Source organism: Marmota monax, unplaced genomic scaffold, assembly GCF_021218885.2.
Source record: "Marmota monax isolate L192 unplaced genomic scaffold, Marmota_monax_Labrador192_F-V1.1 WCK01_AAM20220418_F8-fsc00006, whole genome shotgun sequence".
In the NCBI taxonomy this organism is placed as follows: domain Eukaryota; kingdom Metazoa; phylum Chordata; class Mammalia; order Rodentia; family Sciuridae; genus Marmota; species Marmota monax.
This window is the reverse complement of record NW_026693712.1, coordinates 29,482,492-29,504,386: the sequence shown is the minus strand read 5'-3', so window position 1 is coordinate 29,504,386 and position 21,895 is coordinate 29,482,492. Positions and strand designations below refer to the sequence as shown.

Sequence of the window (21,895 nt, the reverse complement as noted above, 5' to 3'; positions counted from 1 at the left end):
CCTTAGTGGTAATTTATCAATGTTGATTTCTTGATTTAATGGTTGTACCGTGGTTGTGTAGAATGCCCTTGTTTATAGGAAGTACACTTTAATGTATTTGAGTGTGATGATGAATCATGATGCCAACTTATTCTTGAATTATTATGAAACAATTTTTGGTGCAATACGTGGAACTTTTATGTAAATTTGATATCATTTTAAATATTGAAGTTACTACTCTTAACTTTTGCCAAGCACCTCATACAATTGCTTCCAGATTGATTATTAGTTCTCTCTCTCTCTCTCTCTCTCTCTCTCTCAGAGAGAGAGAGAGAGAGAGAGAAGGAAAGGGACAGGGTTGAAGTAAAGCACAAAATGAAGGAATACAAATTTATGGAACCACATTTCTTTGTCTCCTACCCATCCTGAGAACTGACGCTCAAGGTTTATTAATTTCCCCTCAAACTCTACTTTTCTCATTTCAATTCCATTCAACCCTAAAAAACTAAAACTATAGGCCACTGATTTGTTTTCTAACATTTTATTTCCAGTACCCATCCCAGTTCCTGGCACATACATGGTTCAATGGTCATTTAAAGAATTGATGGTGCCCTCTGGAAATAATTCAGGCAACAAAGCCTTAGAAAATAACTTAGTTCAACCTTCATTTAACATTTTCCACTACTATGAGAACAAAACGTAAAAAGAGTCTTTGTTTGTTTTGCTTTCTATGTTGTTATTTTTTAATGAGATAATTCTATTTATGGCCCCTCCATCTGCACACATTTTCCTGAACAGTTCCAGTCAATTAGCTTCCAGGAATATTGCTATATGACGAGTTCCTCTTTTCCAGTTTTTCTTACTTTTTCCTGCTACAGTTACCACCTCCCTAGGATTTATGGAAGAAATTGGTTTTCCAACTTCTCTTCAACATGTTGACTCTAGGTAAAATAATTTTTCTTAGGTCTTCATGAAAATAAAACGTAACCAGTAAATGCATTCTACAGGCATGTATAACTAATTAAAACAAATAAAAATTTTTTTAAAAAAGTAACCAGTTTTACCTCTGACCAAAATTTTATATATTTGATATGCAAATCCCCTTCATTATCAACCCTTAATTCAAATCCTAATAACTGAAATTAAAATTCTAATAACAAATAATGATTTCTAGGTGTCAATCATTGTGCTAAGCTATTTTATGTATTAGCTTACTACTCCTTACAACAAACTCATGAGATAGGTAGCAATTTTATGTAGATATAGCTGAAGAGACAGATATAAAACTGAGCTTCTGACAGTGATTCCCAAGTCATGGAAAAATGGACTGCCAAGTAGCTGCTGCTCTTGCCTCCATCTGAGAGTTGGCTGTGCAAATGATGCTGTCTTTCCAGCTATCAGCTTAGAACCAATCTCACAACATGAATGCTCCTATCCTGCTATGTTTCTACTTACTCAGTTCCAAATTCAAGCATGTATTTATTTATCTGATTCATAGTACCAAAGATCATATCTGGACCCAAGTTGCCATGGAGTTTGGGAAGTGTCCTTCTCAGCTTTCTATCTCTGTGATATAGGAAGGAATACAAAAAAGGGCACTAACATAGATGTAAAGTAAGCTAATTCTCAGTACACCACAGAGGAACTTCACTGTTTGATGTGGTTTAAATGGAAGTGTGCTTATGGCCTGTTTGTAGATACATCCTGGAGTAACCTCTCACTTTATTTTCAACATTTGAGTTCACACAATCTTCACAGTGATTATCATTATTACATCTATATGAATAAGACCTATTTCCACAAGTCTGTGAACCTATTTCCTCCTTCCCCCTCCCCTCTAGCTCTAGTAGTTTCCAACCCAGATAGTGCATTTCATTGCTTTCTGGTCACTGATTTCCTGGTTTCTCAAACACAGAAAAATGCAGTCTTCCAATCCTCAGCTTCTTAGTGATACAAGGATTGTGTAGCTGTGCTCATCTCCAGCTAAGACTTCCTGGAGGAGAAAACTTAAGTCTCCGCTGTGGTTTATTCTTACTTAATACTATATAGAAATTATAGCTTAGCACAGTCCAATAGAAATATGTTGTAAGCCACATATATAATTTAAAATATAAATTAAAAAAAACTAAGAAGAAATAGGTATAATATTTAAGCCAACACTTCCAATATTTTATCACTTTAATATATAGCCAATATAAAAAAATCATTAGTGAAATACTTTTTTGTGGTACCAAGTCTTCTAAATCAGGTGTCTATTTTCTCTTCACTCACATCACTAACTACATTTCATGTGCTCAATAGCTATATATGTCTAGAGGCTATGTTACTGGATTTGGTTCAGAATGTGCTGGTCATGTGTCTTGAGGTACTTATATCACCGCAATGCAGAGGTCTGTGGAAGGAGAAGGAATTTTTTTGATTTCACTTCTGTCAGTGATATGAATAAGAAGCAAGAAGCTGGTGGTACCCCCTTCCCTTTTGCTCTACCCTGAGCATTTTTAGCCATTTTTTAACCATTAATGACTGAAATATTTTAGTTAAGGATAACTTCATGACTGATAGTGATTAAACCTGGAATACATAGTACCAATACTCTGCTACTAAAGTACTTTATTATTTCAAAGACACCCCTAGTTGGATTATATTTCAAAATGAAAAGTCATCATTTTCCATTACTCTTGTAATGGCAAATTGTTCAAACTTTCTGGTGCTTGGTGTATTGGGTCTGGATATGCACTTTCTTCCTTGCTAACATAGTCATTTGTGATCTTTTGCTCCTCTTTCAAGGAACAGAAGGTCAGTTTTTGCTGGAGCTAGACATGTATTGTTTATCACATTCTCCATTTATGCCGCTGAACTCACAATATCTCCTGTCATTCATTTTAGCAAGTACAACATGCTTGTCATTTGGGGGCAAGAGAATTGATTCTACTCAATATTTGGGAAGTTTTCTTGTTCTCACATGGTGTCATTATAATGGAGTACTCTTAATGCAATTGCCAATGTCCTTTGGATTTTTTTAAAAAATAACATTTGAATAGCTTATCATATGAAATAATATAGACATCCCCATTGTGTAACACTTGTGTAACACTAGTCATTATTCCTTTTGGAGATACATTTTGGATACATGGAGAACTCAACACACTATCTTATGGATAGGCTCTCAGTCTGCCAATGCTCAACCTGTGGTTCTGTGTTGATGCATTAACTTCAGTTCTTTGGGAGAGAATAAAAGGGAACCTAATGCTTTTCTCTAGATTCTCATTGCTTTTCTGTTTTCTATTTTTTTTTCATTTTTAATTTTTTACATATGACAACAGGATGCATTACAATTCATATTACACATGTACAGCACAATTTTTCATATATCTGGTTGTACACAAAGTAGGGTCACATCCTTCGTGTCTTCATACATGCACTTAGGGTAATGAAGACCATCACATTCCACTGTCTTTCCTATCCCTATACCCCCTCCTTTTCCCTCCCTCCCTCCCCTTTTCCCCTTGGCCCTATCTAGAGTTCATTTAATTCTCTCACTCCCATCACTTGTAGCGTATTATGGATCAGCATCCTTAAATCAAAGAAATTACTTGGCATTTGGTTTTTTGGGATTGGCTAATTTCACTTAGCATTATGTTCTCCAGATCCATCCATTTACCTGCAAATGCCATGATTTTATTCTCTTTTAATGCTGAATAGTATTCCATTGTATGTATGTATGTATACATACATTCATACATATACACACATATACATACACACTCCACATTTTCTTTATCCATTCATCTACTGAAGGGCATCTAGGTTGATTCCACAGTTTAGCTATTGTGAATTGTGCTGCTATAAACATTGATGTGGCTGTGTCCCTGCAGTATGCTGATCTTAAGTCCTTTGCATATAGACCAAGGAGTGGGATAGTTGAGTCAAATGGTGGTTCCATTCCAAGTTTTTTAAGAATTCCTCATACCACTTTCCATATTGACTGCACCAATTAGTAGTCCCACCAGCAATGTATGAGTGTGCTTTCCCCCCGCCCCCCACATCATTGCTTGTAGTCTTGATTATTGCCATTCTGACTGGTGTGAGATGAAATCTTAGAGTAGTTTTGATTTGCATTTCTCTAATTGCTAGAGATGATGAACATTTTTTCATATATTTGTTTATTTTTTAGTGGAATCTATGCCATTGGTTTCCGTAAGTAAATCTATGCTACCCAGATCACTGTTGTTATGTTATATAAGATCTTGTGTCTCTAATTCAATTATTTTCAGACAACTTGATATTTCAATTTCTGGCAGACTTCAGTTTATTTGTCTTAAAAAATGAGAGGAAAAAGATCAATTATTTCACTTTTTCTAAAAATGAAGATGGAAATGCCCAGTGAATTAGATTTGTTACCTTAAACCTTTTACTCCTGTTCTATCACATTCACACTTGTAAATAGCCAGGCAGTTTCTCTCTGGGTTATGATGATGATCTTTTAGCAGGTTTATTTTTAAGATAATTGAAGTCTCCTTGCTCTTTATCATCTGCGATGGGTGTTTGCTTCTGTTTTTCATCATAGTTTTTCTTTAGAATCTCAATAAGTCATTTACCTTTACTCTTTATTCTGCTTTAGCACAGAGCAAGAATTTTATAGCATAACCAAAGAATATATTCAATGTTATTTGTGTATGAAAAATTTAACATATAAATTTAGGACATATACTTTTAGTTATATTTGGCAGAGAATTTTCTTCTTCTAAAAAAAGTCTGATTTTTTTTTTTTTTTTTTAGAAAACTAATAGAGTTTTAAGGGTGTAAGTTGAGGCCTTGAAAGAGAGCAAAAATTACAACTGCAAAGGCATTTGACTTATTAAAAGACACATTACTACTGATCATAATTAACTGAGGCAAACAGTTGTAGAGAAAAGAAAAAAATGATGTAGCATACAACACTTTACTATTCCAAAATGATTTCACGACTGTATATTTCAATGGTAAGGTTGAAAGTAGCATCAGGGAATCAGAACCCCTTAGCACCCATTAGTGATACTCCCACTGAGTGTGGACAGTGCCACTAGATACAGGGATTTGGTAGTGTCAAAAATATCTTATGTCAATTTATCATATTTTGTTTCTAAACTATCATTTATAATTAGTTAAAAATTATGGAGAAATGTGTGTTGTTGAAAATTTCATCAGTGTTGCTATCGTAGGTAATCATTTCATCTAGAAATGGTACACACTTAGCAAAATATTTAACACCCCAATGCTAGAAAAATGTCTACCTTTATGACTCTATCACAATGACTTCAATCATGCCTCTCTTCCTAGTTTTTCCTCAGCAATGGCATTAAGCCCCTGCTTCCTAGGTATCCATTATTGCCTCATCCCCATTCTAGGATCAGTTATTTGTTAGTCTGACTTAATATCCCCAGGCCTCCGGTGCCCTGAATTTCCTGATCAGTGATCAGCAAACTCCTTTGCATATTCAAACTCTTTTCTGAATGTTCACTTGTTTTTCTTGCTACAATATAAATACAGATATTCCAAAAGAGGTTTCTTCTCATCTGCTCAGTCTCAGTTTAATAAACAGTATTTTCCTGTACATCCTAACATCCTATCAGATTAATGTCATTATTCTCTCTCAAAATGAGCTTCTTCCTGCACTCATCACTATATATATATATATATATATATATATATATATATATATATATATATAATTTATTTATTTATTGTATTGCTCATTTACTGTTAAGACTTCCCAATTAGAAGGTAAGATCCTTAATGAAAATGGAAAACTTATTTACAAGGTTATTATTCCTTAGTGCCTGATAAATAATGAGTTTAAACAGGTAAAAAATTATTCCTTAGTGCCTTGATAAATAAATATTTATCAATTGAATGATGGGCTATTGCTGCTTTTACTGATGTGCATGAGAAAAATAATCTTACATAGGTGTGTCAGAAGACTACATTTATTTCACTTGGTTTCTAAAGCAGTTAGACCTTAAAGCAGGGCATGATAGAGCAATGATCTTATTTGATATGACATGTTTGTTCATTCTCAGTAAAAGGTACAATATTTTACCTCTCTAGATATTCACTGATTAGCACCTGGATCTTTTTTAGTTGAACTGATGTACACAGAATTCTAAGCTACTAATGCATTTGGAAGCAGGTACAAGCAGTTAAAAGTAAAAGCAAAATAATTATAAATGGAAAAAATGGATTTTGTCGGGGAAAGGAGGAGTTTCTAATTTTTATTGATACTTTGCTGAATTGGGGTAGGGAAATTTCCTCCTTTCTTTTTCTTTTTTTCTTTTCTTTATTTTTATGTGGTGCTAAGGATCGAACCCAGGGCCTCACATGTGCTAGGCAAGTGCTCTACCATTTAGTCACAATCCCAGCCCGAAGAAAGATTTTTTAAAGTTGACTAAACACATACACATACATTCCTTTCAAAAGATCAGGAAGATATGAGAATAAGAAAAATAAACCTGAAAACAAACCATTAGTGTAATTGGGGGAAAACCTATATTTAACTAATTCATAGAAAATGTAATAATGCTGAAAGAACTAGAGCTATATGTTAATGTATTGTACAATTAGTATGAGATTTCATATGTAATAAATACTCCAGAGGAAGGTGATAGAAACAAGAATAAAAAGTCCATGTGGGTAGAACCAAACTATCAGATCACATTACCTTATGTTACTGAAAAGAGTAGAGTAATTCCAAGAACTAAGTTCTAATTTATTTTATAGCATAAAAACATACAGCCTGGATCATTTTAAAGTAAAGTCATAATTAAGATGAATATAATTGAACAGATTCACTGAGCAAAACATTTTATTTAATCTGCAAGTTGAGAAACTGATGAAGCATGAAAGACAAATGTGCATAACCAGTTGGAAAGTCTGAGAGGGTGATTTTAGCAAAATAAAGGATTTGGTGTGGTTCAACGGAATTTGCCCAAGAGGGTTCCCATTTCAAATTCACATTCACAATGTAACTGCTGCTTGCTTTGCTGACAAATCAACACAGTAGTGGAATTCTGTACAAGGACACATTTTCAAATCAGTGTTATAAAAACAATGTCTACCTTCTATTGTGTTATATCAATAATTTTAAGTATAGCTGACTATATCTTTTTCATAATCTCAAACTGCATTGTAGTTTATTATAAAACACACTAATCTTTTGAAAGTATGGGATAATGGATTGCTCAGGAGAAACAATAATTCCTCAAGATCTATTGCCTAAATAAACTAGCTTTGAAATTTATTTTTGGGTTGGTTCTACTTAGTACAAAAATAAAGGGAGAAAATTAAATAAATGAGTATCAAATGACTTGTTGCAGGTGATAATAGTCAGTTTGTATCAGAACAGAACCAGTATCATAAGCCACAGCTGAACAATTGTGGTCTGTAGCTGCACTTGGTTTAATAAAGTCTTTCGTCTCTGACATAGAATTTTTAATCTTCTGCAAGTATTCCTCGAATGGAGACCGGCTAACTCATTAAATTATAGACATTTTGGTGGGAATTCTTTGGCTTCTACGTCTTCTCCACAGTATTAAACTCATATAAGTAGGATGAAATCCCAAGAGTTGGCTTCCTAAAGACTCCCTTTTTTTGGAAATACACTATTTCCCTACTACTTCACTTCAAATAAACATAGAGTTTGGGCTGCAGAGTTCCCAATCTATTTTCTTATGTGACCTTATCTCTTTGATCATGAGTATTTGGTTTCTTAATTTATTGGAACTGGAATTGAAATAGATAAATTATTCTCTCACAGGGAACTGCACCTGAGAACATAGAAACTTGAACTGAGAACATCTAAGCTATTCCTCCATATGGGTGAGGAGTCAGAGAATGGCAGTTTGTGTGTCATTCCTAAGGTGACACATTTCTCTGAGGACATTCACTGTTTACACCAGTTGTCCCAGTATATTTACTAGTAGTGTCTTCTCTCAAAATGTTCTAATTTAGAAACTAAATTACATGGTCACATTAATCACTCAGTATTGTGATGGAAAATAATGAAGCTCAACTTGAACAACAACTACATAGGTATCATTCTGGATTCCATCATACAAGTCAAGAGACTCAATTTTCATAATTTGGTAAGAGTAGAGAGTCAGAACTTACCAGTATAAGAGAGCAAGTGCTTTGAACTATGAAGGCTCCCATCTTTATATTCTATAAAGGGGGAACCACCTTTCTGAAATTAGGTCTCCTATACTGTTGCTGAATAGGTAGGCACTTGCTATTAATGCTGGTATGCAGAGTAGTTGTCCCTAACACCCAGGTTGTAGGTACGATTGCTACAAAGGATTTGCCATCCTGTATTCTGGTCATAGAGGCATGGAGGTTTACAGTCTTCGTGTGGATGCTGATAAGCAACTGGGACTGTCGCTGGGGTTTAACACTCATGATACATTCACTAATGTTGTATATCAACAAAAGTCAACTTTCAGGGAGAAAGAAGAATGAAACAGATGCATAAAGAACAGCAGAACAGGGCTGAGGTTGTGGCTCAGGGTTAGAGTGCTCGCCTAGCACATGCAAGGCCCTGGGTTCCATCCTCAGCACCACATAAAAATAAACAAATAAACTAAAGGTATTGTGTCCAACTACAACTAAAAAATAAATGTTAAAAAAGAACAGCAGAGCAGAAAAAAGGGTACACTGAGTTTCTTCTTATGTTCCACACTCTATTTGAGCTGCCCCTGATATATGTGACACCATTTCCTCATAATTACAATGGATTTATAGTCCAGTTCTCTCCAAAAGCTTTCTGTACTTTTCAGTTCTTAAAGTCCCAATATCACTGTGAATCTAAACTGAAAATAATATTAAATTTCATCTGTGATCAGATCAGTAAATGAAATTCATTTATTTATGCTTTTATTAGATGAATATTGAATGTTTAGTGTGTTTTCAACATTGTGTGGGCTTCAGGGCATACAGTAAACCAGATAAACATATTCCTACTTCCTTGAAGATATCAAACTAATAATTATAGATGTGAGATATTCCCATTCTGCTTCAAAAGATTGATCAAATAACTTACTAGAGTATTCAAAGCCTTGTTTATGCATTCAGGGTATCCATCTGCTTTGGGTTAATAGTCTGTGAAGAGTCATTGAAATGAAAACTCTGCCCTAGAATGGATTCTATTCTAAACAGACAGACTTGAAAATATATGAAAAGATGTGAGTTACCCCAAAATATCTATGTGTAAATATGGAAATATGCTTATGTATATATGATGTAAATTTTTGTTATGATAGTGTTAACTTTAAAAAATTGCTCTACCATTTCATTACTTTTTGCATCCTATGATAGACATTTCACTTGATAGGGTCTTGTGTGGTTGCTAGGAAATACCACATGAAAAAATAATTCTACTATGTTAGCCAAACCTCTATGGAGAAAGGGTTTTTGTTTTGTTTTGTTTTTTCCCTGAAAATTTAGGGGCATAAATATTGTTTCAAGTCTAAGAGAAACTTTAAGGGTGATTTGGAGATATGAAATACTTGAAAAAAATTTCTCAAGCTCTGTAAGAAAGTCAAGTAAGATTTCTTTTAGTATTCCCTTCTTAAGGCAGCAAGCCATTTTTTTTTGATATGCATTAATTTATTTTCACTGAATATAATTCTGCTGGGAAACCTAAGTGCAGAACAGTCCAGAAATTTCTCTTCAGGTGTGAACACTGTCAACAGATGGGGCAGAACAGGCCTGACAGGGCACCTGTGAGAACATTTTGGTTTTAGGTTAGGGGTTCTAGGGATATAATGGAAAATCTCCCAAGTTTATCAAAAGTTGGGATAGTGAAGTTTCAACAGTTGTAGGCTAGTATTTGGAGTTTTAAAAAGGCAAAAATCTGAAGAATATGACCCAGGAAGATTAAAACTATACTTGACTCACTCTCTCTCATGTCCTCTTAAGATAGAACCTGATGGGTATGTCCAGTGTCCTCTCCACCTGTCGTCAGTGAGGGGAAGGGACAAGAGGCATTTTTTTTCTGAACTTTCTACAGAGATGTGGAGTCTGTATATAAGCTGACAGATCCTTGCTAGTAATGTTGATAATCTTGTTGAGATCGGGCTAGGGCAGCCCACTGTTCCAGCACTTTTCATACACTGCCCACTGAATTTTCATAAGCATGAGACATGTACTATAATTATCCTTATTTATTTATGAGTAAATTAAAGCAAAGAGAGTTCACACAGTCTGTCTAAGGTCATAGGCAGAAAGTGGCATCGCTAGAATTTGAACTAGGGCCTGCTGGCTCCAGAAAGTATGATTCAAACAAATTTTTCCTGACTTTTCTTAATGGAAGTTAATTGTTAGCAGCCAGTAAGAGTGGTCCATAGCAGGTGCTCAATGAGCCTTTATTGACTGACTGACATTGGATTTGTGGGCAGCTCTCCTTGATTTGCCAAAAGGCTAACCCCCAAATGTGCAGTCAGATGTTGCAGAAGGCTGGCTTTGCACTTTCCCCTCCCTATTACATCTGTTGGAGATGGAAACCTGGTGAATTTGGGGGTATTCTTAATCTTAGAAAGAAAAGTTGTTTTTTTTTTTCTCTTTCTGGGTCACATATCTCTTTTTCAGAATTACATAAGAGATAAAAATCCTTTCAAAAAAAAAAAAAAACCCACCCACAAAAAGTTTTGCATAAATCCTGGATTGTTTAAATCTTTAGAACCTTCCAGGAATAACACCAGTAGTTTTGGGGGTAGTGTCTCTAATCTTTGAATGTCCAAACAGTTAATTTTCAAGCCATTTATGTGAATGCTTGATTCAGAGAAAATTGCATTCACATTTTATTGAGGTATTTGCTTTTGTTTTCCTCCTCCAGGGGAAAGCTCTGTGCCAGTGTTACAGTTGGCTATGGTCACTAGCTGGCTGCCTGGTAACGGCACAGTTTGTGCATTCCATGGCGAGGCTCCAGAAAGGCAGAAAGCACTGCTGGGGAGCGGATGTACGAGCCCCAGGTTTCTGACATGAACATTACTAATGCTGCTGCTGAAAGACCTCATTATTATCATGGCAGATACAGGGAGAACAAAGGGACCATTTTCAGCACAGAGAGCTATCTGTTGTTGTTAATTGAATATTTTTTTAAATTATGGTTTTAAGTTGGTCAGAGTATTCTAGCATGTATTTTTTGACATGAGTTCATTAAGGAGCTTCTCTTAATACATGGACTGAGGAGCACATCCTCACACACTCACAAGCCCCCTTTATTTGAATTATGGTGAACAACAGATGCAAGTGTAGCCATTGTTTGAGGACTTTACATTATTTTTGGCCAAGAAGAAATAGAAAGTATAGGGAAAAAATGACATGAATTTGGATATCTTCTTTTTTTGCATTTAAGATTCTCTGGAAAAGAATATAATTTAATTAACATGAAATCCTTCCATGAGATCGGAGAAATAGAAACATGATTTATTGCTGGAAATGATGTGCTTTATTTATCAGCTGAAGACTAGAAGTATCCAACAACTTTGGATAGTGGGTGGTTTCTTTGTCTGTAAAAACTATATTTCACTTTTCTGGGCACAATGAGGAGGAGGAGGGTGAGTGAGTGAAAACACTGGATGGAGATACAAAGACCCTGATTCAGTTCTAGTTCTGCCATCAACATGTGTGATCTTCAACAGGCAATTACCTTCCTGAGTTTGAGCCTTCTCTTTAAAGGAGAGGAGTTGAGCTGTCAGGTCCTTGTAAGCTCTAAAACACTATTATTTTTTTCCTTTAATTTTTCTTTTATTTATTTTAAATATTTTATTGGTGTATTATAATTATACATATTAGTGGAATTCATTGTTACATAGTTGTACATGCACACAATATAATGATATAGGAAATGTGATTATTTTGTTTATTTTCTTCCTTTCCTTTTTTTCCCCTTTGGTGACTTGAGTCAAAGCACTTGAACCTCACAGCTGAACTCCTTAAAAATCTGTGATCCTTGTTCCATTAGCAAGGTCATGGGGCTTCAAATACATCACAGCATCTTGAATACAGCAAAAGGATTGTTCCACTGAAAAATGAAGCCAATGCTTAGAATTTCTTTTGACTTCCTCTTACTTTCAGCATAAAGAGCAGAGCATTCTTAATATATTTTTCATTTGCATTGTGACAGAAGTTCAGGGAGAAACACGCAGTGTTTTCAATCTTCTCCCCGAAACTCAGTCTAATTCCTTATTGATTTTTCTACGTATAATTTTTACTATCTTTTTCATCTGGGAAGCCTTAGGAGGCACTTGGGTCTGTTAATTGTAAAATGGCCCAAGAGAGACCTTGTTTAGTTGAAATATTTATCATAATTTGAGCCATTTCACTTCCATGATTTTGATTTTCCCAAATATCGGCTTCCTTCTCCCTGGCTGAAATCACCCTAGGAAACTTAGAGTCAAAGAACAGAACATAAAATAAAATAATAAAATAAAAGTTTGCTGTATTTATTCTTTCAAGAGATGAGGATAGGAGGTTCTATTATATTTTGATGCTGACATAGACCACATGAAGGGGAAATATGTAATAGAAGTGGTGTCCCTGAACTTCAGAGTAGGTATTGGTGCTTTGGTTCAAAGGCAAATTTGTAATCTTATCATAAATTTTCAGTATACTAGAGAAACATTCATTTGAAAATCTGTATAGCAATTAGCATTTTGTTTCTTCCTACAGAAAGTTGGTGATGACCCTGTGGATCCTTTCTCTTAAGAACTAGGTTTCCTTTCACATTCTAGTCTCCTCTAAGGGTCGATTCATGAAGTCTTGAATAGCCTGGTGCAAAGGAATCCATTTTTTGATAGACATTTGCAGAGCTGTAATCCAGCTGCAGAAAAAAACCAAAAGAGTATTAGAACAGACCACTAAACCAATTGTTGAGCTCTGGAGATATGAAGTAGTACAATATCTTTTAATTTATTTCCTAATTGTTTTTCTTGGTTGCTTAGCTTGAAATTAATAGGATAAACCACACTCCTTAGATTCTGAAGTCAGAAGGTGAAATACCACATGCGGACTATGCAGTGATAGTGATGAAGTTTGCTAATATAAACAGTAGAACCCAAAGAGAGTATAGTGTTTGTAAATATTCATTAATGGAGATAAAGTTTTTTAAAATTGTTATTAATATTTTATTGTTTCTATTTAATTTAAATTTTAGTTGATTAAATGTAATCAAATATTGCCAGATGGTCAAATGTTTCTTTGTTAAATCAAGAGGCCACAATAAACACTCCAGTTAAATCTCCTTTCATCTCCCTTTCTTTAATTTTGTTGGATGATATTTTATAAACTTGTCCATACAACATTTACTCTAAGGACAAGTGCTAGTTTAAAAAAAAAATACCACTAACAATGACCGAAACAAATGAACCAGAAATCTTTCCAGCAGAATGTGTCAGAAATACTAACAGGTTAATGTGCTTTGTGATTCTCTGAGAGGAGAATATGATTTGTGTCATTTCCTGAATTTACTTTAGTGATAAGTAGAGTATCTTGTGGACCCAGAGTCCTATGTACTTTGTAATCTTATGCTGTTATGCTTTGAAATATTTCTATAATGTCTCCATATTTTTATGATAAAATCTCCTGTGAATTTAACAATGAGGGCCAACCATTCAACCTCGTCTCATAGAGAAGCTGGTGGACTTCATCAGATGAGCCTAAACTCTGTTTCACTGACTCTCTTTCTCTGATATGCTAGATGAAGCCATACCCAGGTATCTGTCTTATCCTCACTATCCTCTAGCCCAGCCTTAGGAATGAGAGATATAGGCAAAGTTTACCACAGGGGAGAAGGCGTAAGAGATCCCTATATCCCTTCCTCAAATGGTCATTTGGTGGAAATCTCCCTTTTAGAATTTTATTTCTTTGGGTTCAAACAATGTGTCTAGTTCTTGCAATGTCCTTGGAAATTTTTGCCATGTCATTTGCCACACTAAGTTACTGGAAATTTCTTTCTTAGATTCTTGTTTCCCACATAGTTGTATAAAGGGTTTGGATGAGGTAGGGGATGGTCATGAAGCAGGTGAGAGTAGGGATAGAAAATGGAGGGTACTGGATATTGAAGTCCGGTTATGGAGACTGAAGGGAGGAGAATACTTTCAGTAACAGAGAGCATTTCCTATGTCTCAAGGTTTTGTCTCTGTTAACTTGATTCTTTTTCAGAATCATTATGAACTAAGTGGTATTTTTTTGCATGCCAACATGGATACTGAATGTATCACAAATTAGGTAAATTCTATCTCCTTCCGTGGCTTATAATAAAAGGAAACCACCAACCAAATGTAGGTGGATATATTAAATACGAGTGAAATAAAATCCGTGGATTAATAAATTATAAGAGTTACAGATTATGGTGTTTGTGTATATTTTATGTTGAATCCTGAAGTAGCAACTGCCTGGGGAAGAATTGAAGATTACTACTTTTCCATTTGAAACAAATAAAAGAAACCTTTTAGAATAGTTATCTAAGGAGGCATTGGAGAAAAAAAAACTATTCTAGGGAATATTAACTATGAAAACTACAATGAAAGAGAGGGATTTAACTGAAATGTGGATTTGGAAAATAAGGACAAGGTTTTGCTAAGAAGGCCTTGTCAGGACTGATAAAGAAGAAGAAATATGAAGTCCTTGGCTTACCGCTGGTTTTCTGTTTTATTTTCTGCACAGAGATAGAAAGTCTTGAACTCTTCTGATGGAGGTTTGAGTTCAATTACTGATTGTTTGAAGCTATGGGTCTGTTCACTCACCCTATATCCATGAAGATATAGGCCACCTACAGAGCATGAAAAAAAAATAATGCATGTGAGAATAGGGAAAGAGTAAAAAAGGAGAAAAAGATGTCTGAAAAGGTTTCAAGAACATTTTTTGTGTGAAGAACCCTCTAATCCAGCTGTCTCGTTTCACAGGTGAAGAAACCAACACTTCAAAAGAATATGTAATTTTAGGTCACACACTATTTAATGGTTAGTAGAAAAAAATTGAATTTACTTGTTTCCATTTGTGCCTTCTTCTTACTACATGATGAGTATTTAGCTTTGGATAACTGTGCTTAAACTGGTTTCTTTATCTGAAGAGCGTATTTTGAAATAAAATTTTCAGCATCAAAGAGTTTCACCTGGAATATCACATTAGAGGCAAATTAAATAGTATTTGCTGAGGCAAATCATTAAAATATCCTTCCTGAAGAATAAAGATCTCCAGCAGTTTCTACAACCAACACAGACTCTCACTCTCTTTGCAAATATGCAAAGCATATTTAAAATATGAACCCATAGGGTGACATGAAAGAGCCAACTTGAATTAAAAATGAGAATAAGTGATTTATTTTATTTTATTGTACTGGGGATTGAACCTAGAGGTGCTTTACCACTGACCCACATCCCCAGCCCTTTTTATGTTTTATTTTGAGACAGGGTCTTACCAAGTTATTTAGGGCCTCACTAAGCTACTGAGTCTGGCTTTGAACTAGTAATCCTCCTGCCTCAGCCTCATGAGTTGCTGGTTTTACAGGTCTGCTCCACCATGCCTGGCATGTGATTGATTTTAAAAGATAATTTCCGTCCTGTGATATTCTGAGTCCACATAAGAGGTCATACTGTACGTAACTTGGCTTGATTTTGTTTTCGTTATTTAGAGGCAGGGAGGCTCTCAGTCTAGGAGAAGGCTCTGAAAAATCAACACCCTTGTCTGTTTTTTTGTGGTGTTTGATACTTTGAGTAGCTTGACTCATGCAGAGATGCCAGGCAGTGTCAGCAACAGTGATGATGGGATGTTTAAAGCTCTCTTCCTCCTGCTCACTCTTGTTCTCAGCCCCTAACTCCTCCCAGGAGCCACTCTGGTGCACTACACTAACAAAGAAAATGCAAAAAATATCACTTGGATTTTTGCCACTCTAACTGATAACTGTTCTGGGCAAATGTATTAACAAGAAGGCTAGGAAGGGAATATGTCAGACTTTTCCTTTTGGTTGTATTCACTTCCAATATGTACTGTCAGGAAGATGCAAATTTTCTTTTTAAACACAATGAGTGGATATTGGTCTTTAAAAATTAGGGGATAGGGACTGAGGTTGTAGCTCAGTATTAAATTACAGCATGTGTGAGGCACTGGGTTCAATCCTCAGCACCACATACAAAATAAATAAAATAAAGGTATTGTGTCCAAAAAAAATTTAGGAAAACACCTTGTTTATTTTATGAGAGGGTTAGATGCGATATTAAAATCCTTTTAATTTCATTTAAAGCATCCAATTTAGAACTAACTTCTGAGAAATTATTCATTTCAGAAATGGACAGGATTTTTTTTTTCCCTCAGTAGGTCTCAGTAGTAGAGTATTTACCAAAACTATAGGGTGATATCTTTTTCTTTCTTTCTTTAAGAGAAAGAAGGTCAGAAGAGATGCTACTTGGATAGGAAGTCCTGTTTACAAGGTTGCAAACTACTACTATGGAACAACCTGAAAATAATAACAGCAAAAGTAGCTGTTTTTATTTTTATATAGATCTAAAACAGCTTTATTGAAATATAATTTGTGTACCATAAAACCCACCCACTTAAAGTGTATGGCATCTCTGTGATCTAATTTTAGCAGTCACTTTTCATCTGATGTACCCTCCCAACCATAGGCAACCTTAACCTACTTTCTGTCTCTAGAGATTTGTCTTTTCTGAAGCATTTAATAAACATCAACGCTTCATTCCTTCTGGTTGCAAAATTATATTCCACTGTATGGATATACCACATTTTATTTTATCCATTTACTAGCTGATGGACATTTGAATTTTCTTCCATTTTTGACAATTATGAATAATGTTTTGAATATTCATGTACAAGTTTTGGTCTAGGTCTGTTTTTATTTCTTTGAGTATATACTAGAAGTAGAATAGGCAATGTATTTAATGTTTCAGGACAGTAGAGTACCTAAAGACATATTAGGGTTATTTTACTGTCTAATTTCCCTGCTCCAAATAACAGCACACAGTATTTATAGGTTGCTTCATTGGTTTGTGGCTTCTTCTTGATTGTGAGACTTCTTCTTCTTCTTTTCTTTTTTTCATGTTTGAGAAGACAAGAATATCCTTCACTGTCTCTACCCTTTCTAGAATGAATAGAAAGTGTTGTCAAAAAAACTGTTTCCTACAAACAGGAAAGTTTTTTTGACCCTTTTTCTAATCAGAGGTAGGTTATAAATGATTGGCAGGAAAGACATCCAATCATAACCCCATTACCTCACTTGAGGTGACTTCATTGGGCTGGTGTCTCTTTGTTATGAGATAGGTAGCAATAATTATCAAGTCTGCACAATGTTGGTTGCAAGAACTGTGCAAGCATTGCGTGTCCTATTTGTTGCAATAGAGTAAATATATCTTTCTGAGAAGTGCACACAGACCTTGATGTGATTTATTCATGACCAATAGCCAACAGTCATGATTTGTTACTTTCAGCTTTTGCTGGAGAGAGATAAAAGGAAAAAAGTCATCAAGTGCATGGTGAATGACAAAGGCCTTCAGGCTCATGTGAAGGCACTTGACTGAGGGGCTTCCAGAATAATCACACAGTGGCTTTTTAATATTAGCAGGCACATGAGAGCCAGCAATATATGTTGTTAAAATACTAGCACTTTCCTTGACAGGAAGGAAAACCTCCAGGGAACCCATGAGGCTCTTTCTCATTACACAATAGAGGTATATTTATCCAATTGAAAGTCAAATATGGGATTAGTGTTTAATATGGTTCTTACAGGAAACTAGGGCTGTGTTCTTCTACATCCTGCTCTTTCCCCTTATAGTAATTTTATCTTTTTCCTGACTTCCCTTTGTTACCCTCTATGTCCTCACAACATCTCAGTTAACTGTTACAAGGAATGAGGCATGCTGATGATGTTATAGAAAGCTACAGAAATAGGAAATACCATATGTGGTCTTTGAGATCTCTAATGAGGAACACAAAGCAACAGATTCAAACTAAAATTAAATTTAAAATATACAAAACAGCAAAGCAACTATGATGGTACAATCATGGAACCAGGTCTCTATGATGTGGTGACTACAGAAGCCTGGGTCACAAGAACAAAAAAAAATGAGTGGCAGGTTTACTATAAAAATATTCTAAAGGAAGTAACCATCTTTAAATACCCTGTTTATAGGATTCTGAGCATGAAGTTGACCATCTGAACAAGAATACATGTAGAGACAAAAAGTTTTTTATATCAGCATTTTTCTAACATTTTTTGATTGTAATCAAAAGATGTAATAAATGCAAACATCTACATGTTTTCATATTATTGAACAAAAGTTTTATGAAACAGTGTGATGTGCTGTGATATTTTCTACTCAATTAAATTCTATTCAGCTGTTATTTAAAATATTCATCACAGCCTACTACATTGATTGCATGACTCACTAATAGAACCCAATCCTGTCGTTTGAGAAGCACAGTTATAAATGATAATCAAGACTTTCTTCAAGGTTATGACATTCACAGAGCAGAAGAACAAGCAAATGGACATGTGTGGGATGTGCAAGAGTCAAGCAGAACTTGTACAGTACAAATAAAGGAGGAATTATAGATCAGACCATTTTATAGACTATTTACTCTACATCACCTAGAAGAATTAAGAATGAGCATTAGAATTTGGCATAATCTTTATGAATGTAATAATGATTCATATTCTGCCAGGTGGGTGGAGTATACCTGTAATCCCAGAAACTTGGGAGGCTGAGGCAGTAGGATGGCCAAGGTTGGGGTCAACCTCAGTAACTCAGCAAGGCCCTAAGCAGTTTAATAAGACTCTTTCTCAAAACAAAAACAAAAACATAATGATTCGTATTTCATTCATATAAAAATGATTATGCCAAACTGAATATTTTATCTCCAGTAGTGTTCAAGGCATAGGATGAGTTCTGTCATTCTCAACAAATTCTGCTACTGTTCTCACAATTTCCATGGTTCTCACGGATTGGGTGGACCCTGGCTAATTTAGTGTGCTGACACACACCATTTCTAACTTAGTGCTACTGTAAGAAGAATAATTTCTGCCAGGGGGCGCTACACATAGAATTGTAGCTGAGTTTGGGCACAGGATTCAGTTAGCACTTATTCCTATTTTGACTCTGACCACTTAATTGCTGGGTGATTATCAACATATTAGTTAAATTTTCTAAGTTTCTCACCTATTGATGGGCAATAACTGTGGGTGTTTTGTAAAGATTAGATATAGATAAGGAACATTAAGTGCTTATCCTAATCTTTGACATGTCAGAGGTTTTCAGTAGATGCTAACTTTCCTCCTTCAGTATAATTAAGCAGTATGTCCCAGCCCTCTGATAAAATGTCTCACCTGGGCAGTGAGGGTGGAGAGAGTGAATGTATTCTGAGGAATTTCCACGGGAGGTTTGGATATACCTCCATTCTGTCTTGAGTTGCATCATGTTAAATCATCGGCTGTGAGCTCAGGTAATGATTCAAGATTGAACTGGACTCATAGAAAAAGGATGTAAATTTCACTTTAAAATTTAAATCTAGGGCTGGGGTTGTGACTCAGTGGTAGAGCACTCGCCTAGCGTGTGTGAAGCACTGAGTTCGATTTTTCAGCACTGCATATAAATAAATTAATTAATTAAGTAAAGGTCCATTGACAACTAAACAAAAAATTTTTTAAAAATTTAAATCTAGGGAAAGAAACTTCAGAGGAGCTCCTCTACAGCCTGAAGAAAGGTTAGCATCTGGTTAGCTGAAGGGGAAATCCAGTCTGGACCTAGCTGTAGTCAGAGTGTGCGGGGGAAGAGAGATGGTGATGAAGTTCAGCTTCTGGAATAAGCTGCATGCTCAAGGAAATAGTATTTTGTATTCAGGGAGGAGTACAATCATGTAAAAGCAAAAACCCACAGTCCTCTATTTCAGAACAGGACCTAGATATAGATTTTCTGTTGTGATTTCAATAAGGAAAAAATTCTCTAAATATTTGAGATAATCTGGGCTAGAAATTGAGAATCTGTGGAGATAGAAATATTCAAGAAGTTAAGGAGGGATAGGATGGGTAGGTTTAGACTGTATTTCTTTTAACCACAAAAATAACATATTTTTAGAGAGTATTATGGTTAGATATGTGGTGTCTCCCAAAATCTCATGTGTGAGACAATGTGGGGTTTAGAGGTGAAATGATGGGGTTATGACAGCCTTAACCCAATCAGTGTGTTAATCTCCTGATAGGGAATAACTTAGTGGTGACTATGGGCAAGTAGGGTGTGGCTGGAGGAGATAGATCATTGGGGGCATGGCTTTGGGGTATATATTTTATGAGCTGAACTTAGTCTATCTGCTTCCTGAGGCTACATCCTGAGCTACTTTCCTTCACCATACCCTTCAACCATGATATTCTGCCTCACCTAAGGAATGAAGTCAGTCATCTATAAACTGAGACTCTGAAACTAAGAACACCAAATAAACTTTTCCTTCTCTAATTGTTCTTGTCAGGTCACAGCAGCGAAAAGCTGACTAAAGATAGAGGCATTTTTAAAAAAGTGATAGAAATTAGATAGTTTCTTATAGCTGTAAAAAGTGTGACAGAGCAGAAAGACCACAGATGTGATGACCTGAGTTGCTGTATTGTCTTTGAATTACTTTTGCAATCTTCTGATTTTTCTCCACTAATAAATGAGGAGATGATATACTACACATACCTCATGGGACTGACGACCAATTGAGGTCATTTGAATATCCTTAATTCATTAGATATAGATAATAATGATTTCTAGAGGATATAATTCCTTGGAAAAGATAAGATGACCAGCAAGAGATAAAACACAGGGTAGAAGGTGATAAGTGTTACAAGATAAATAATTTGGGAAAGAGAGGTTTGTTTATCTGGGGTAGTCTGGGATAGCTTCATGAAAGAGATAGAGAGCATTTGCTTCCATGTTTGAAGGACAGCTTGTACTGGTAATCAGTAGAAGTAGTAGAAGATTTCAGGGAAAGGAACTAGCACAAGCAAAGGTATAGGATCTGAAAATTGTCCAGGAGGTGAGGTGTGCTAGAAAAATTGAATGTAACCATATTTAGGTGGAGTGCACTATGCTTTAATACAAGGAGTAGAAGATAAAGCCAGATACTGGACAAAGATAAGGCCCTATAGTACTTAGCAGACAACTATGGAAGGTTCTGGAAAGACATGTGCAATGATATGTTCTGAGAAGATATAAACTTTCCAATTTTTCCTACTTATCAATATTTTGGGGGCGTATGTGAATAACTCAGGTCACCTAGGTTCAAATTCTGTCTTCACTTTTTACGTGAGCCAGTTATTTCACCTCACCAAGTATGACTTTCCAGATCTGTAGGTGAAATGATAATCTATCTCTTTTAGAAATGAAATAAAACAATAAGTAAAAACACTTAACAGAGTGACCTGTACAAGAAGAGTTGCATTAACTAAGCGGTACATGTTGTAAATGCTACTTTTGTTGTTATTATTTTCAGGTTGTTCCATAGTAGCAGTTTGTAACTTTCTAAACAGGACTTCCTATCCAAGTAACATCTCTTCTGACCTTTGGGAACGGAAGAAGCCACCTAGTAGTTGTCATTATTATTTTTAAACCCTTGGAATCAGAAACAGTCTTGGCTCCAAATATTTGGAAGTACTTTATTAACATTTATTTCAGAGTTTGGAATAATCTGCACATTCCATCTTAAACATTTTCTTTCTATCTTGGAAAGAGTCTCTCAAAATTAGCTTATTTGATCTGTCAATTGAAAGGGCTCAGATTTTTTATTTTTTGGGCATTAGAGGTTGAATCCAGGGGCCCTTAACATTCCCAGCCCTTTTTATTTTTTATTTTGAGACAGGGTCTCACCAAGTTGCGTATGGTCTCAGTAAGCTGCAGAGGCT

The 21,895-nt window shown here is 35.4% G+C and overlaps 1 protein-coding gene across 1 annotated transcript in view; it reads right to left on the bottom strand.

Moving 5' to 3' along the window:
- Positions 1–11,711: 11,711 nt before the first annotated feature.
- LOC124103734 (uncharacterized) overlaps positions 11,712–21,895 on the bottom strand; it is a 110,120-nt gene continuing 99,936 nt past the window's right edge. The window contains exons 12-13 of the mRNA XM_046460441.2: positions 14,647–14,782; positions 11,712–12,832 (exon numbers count right to left, since the gene is read on the bottom strand). Of these exons, the coding sequence (XP_046316397.1) occupies positions 12,733–12,832; positions 14,647–14,782 (236 nt within the window). The 3' untranslated portion in view covers positions 11,712–12,732. The remainder of the gene's footprint in view (positions 12,833–14,646; positions 14,783–21,895) is intronic.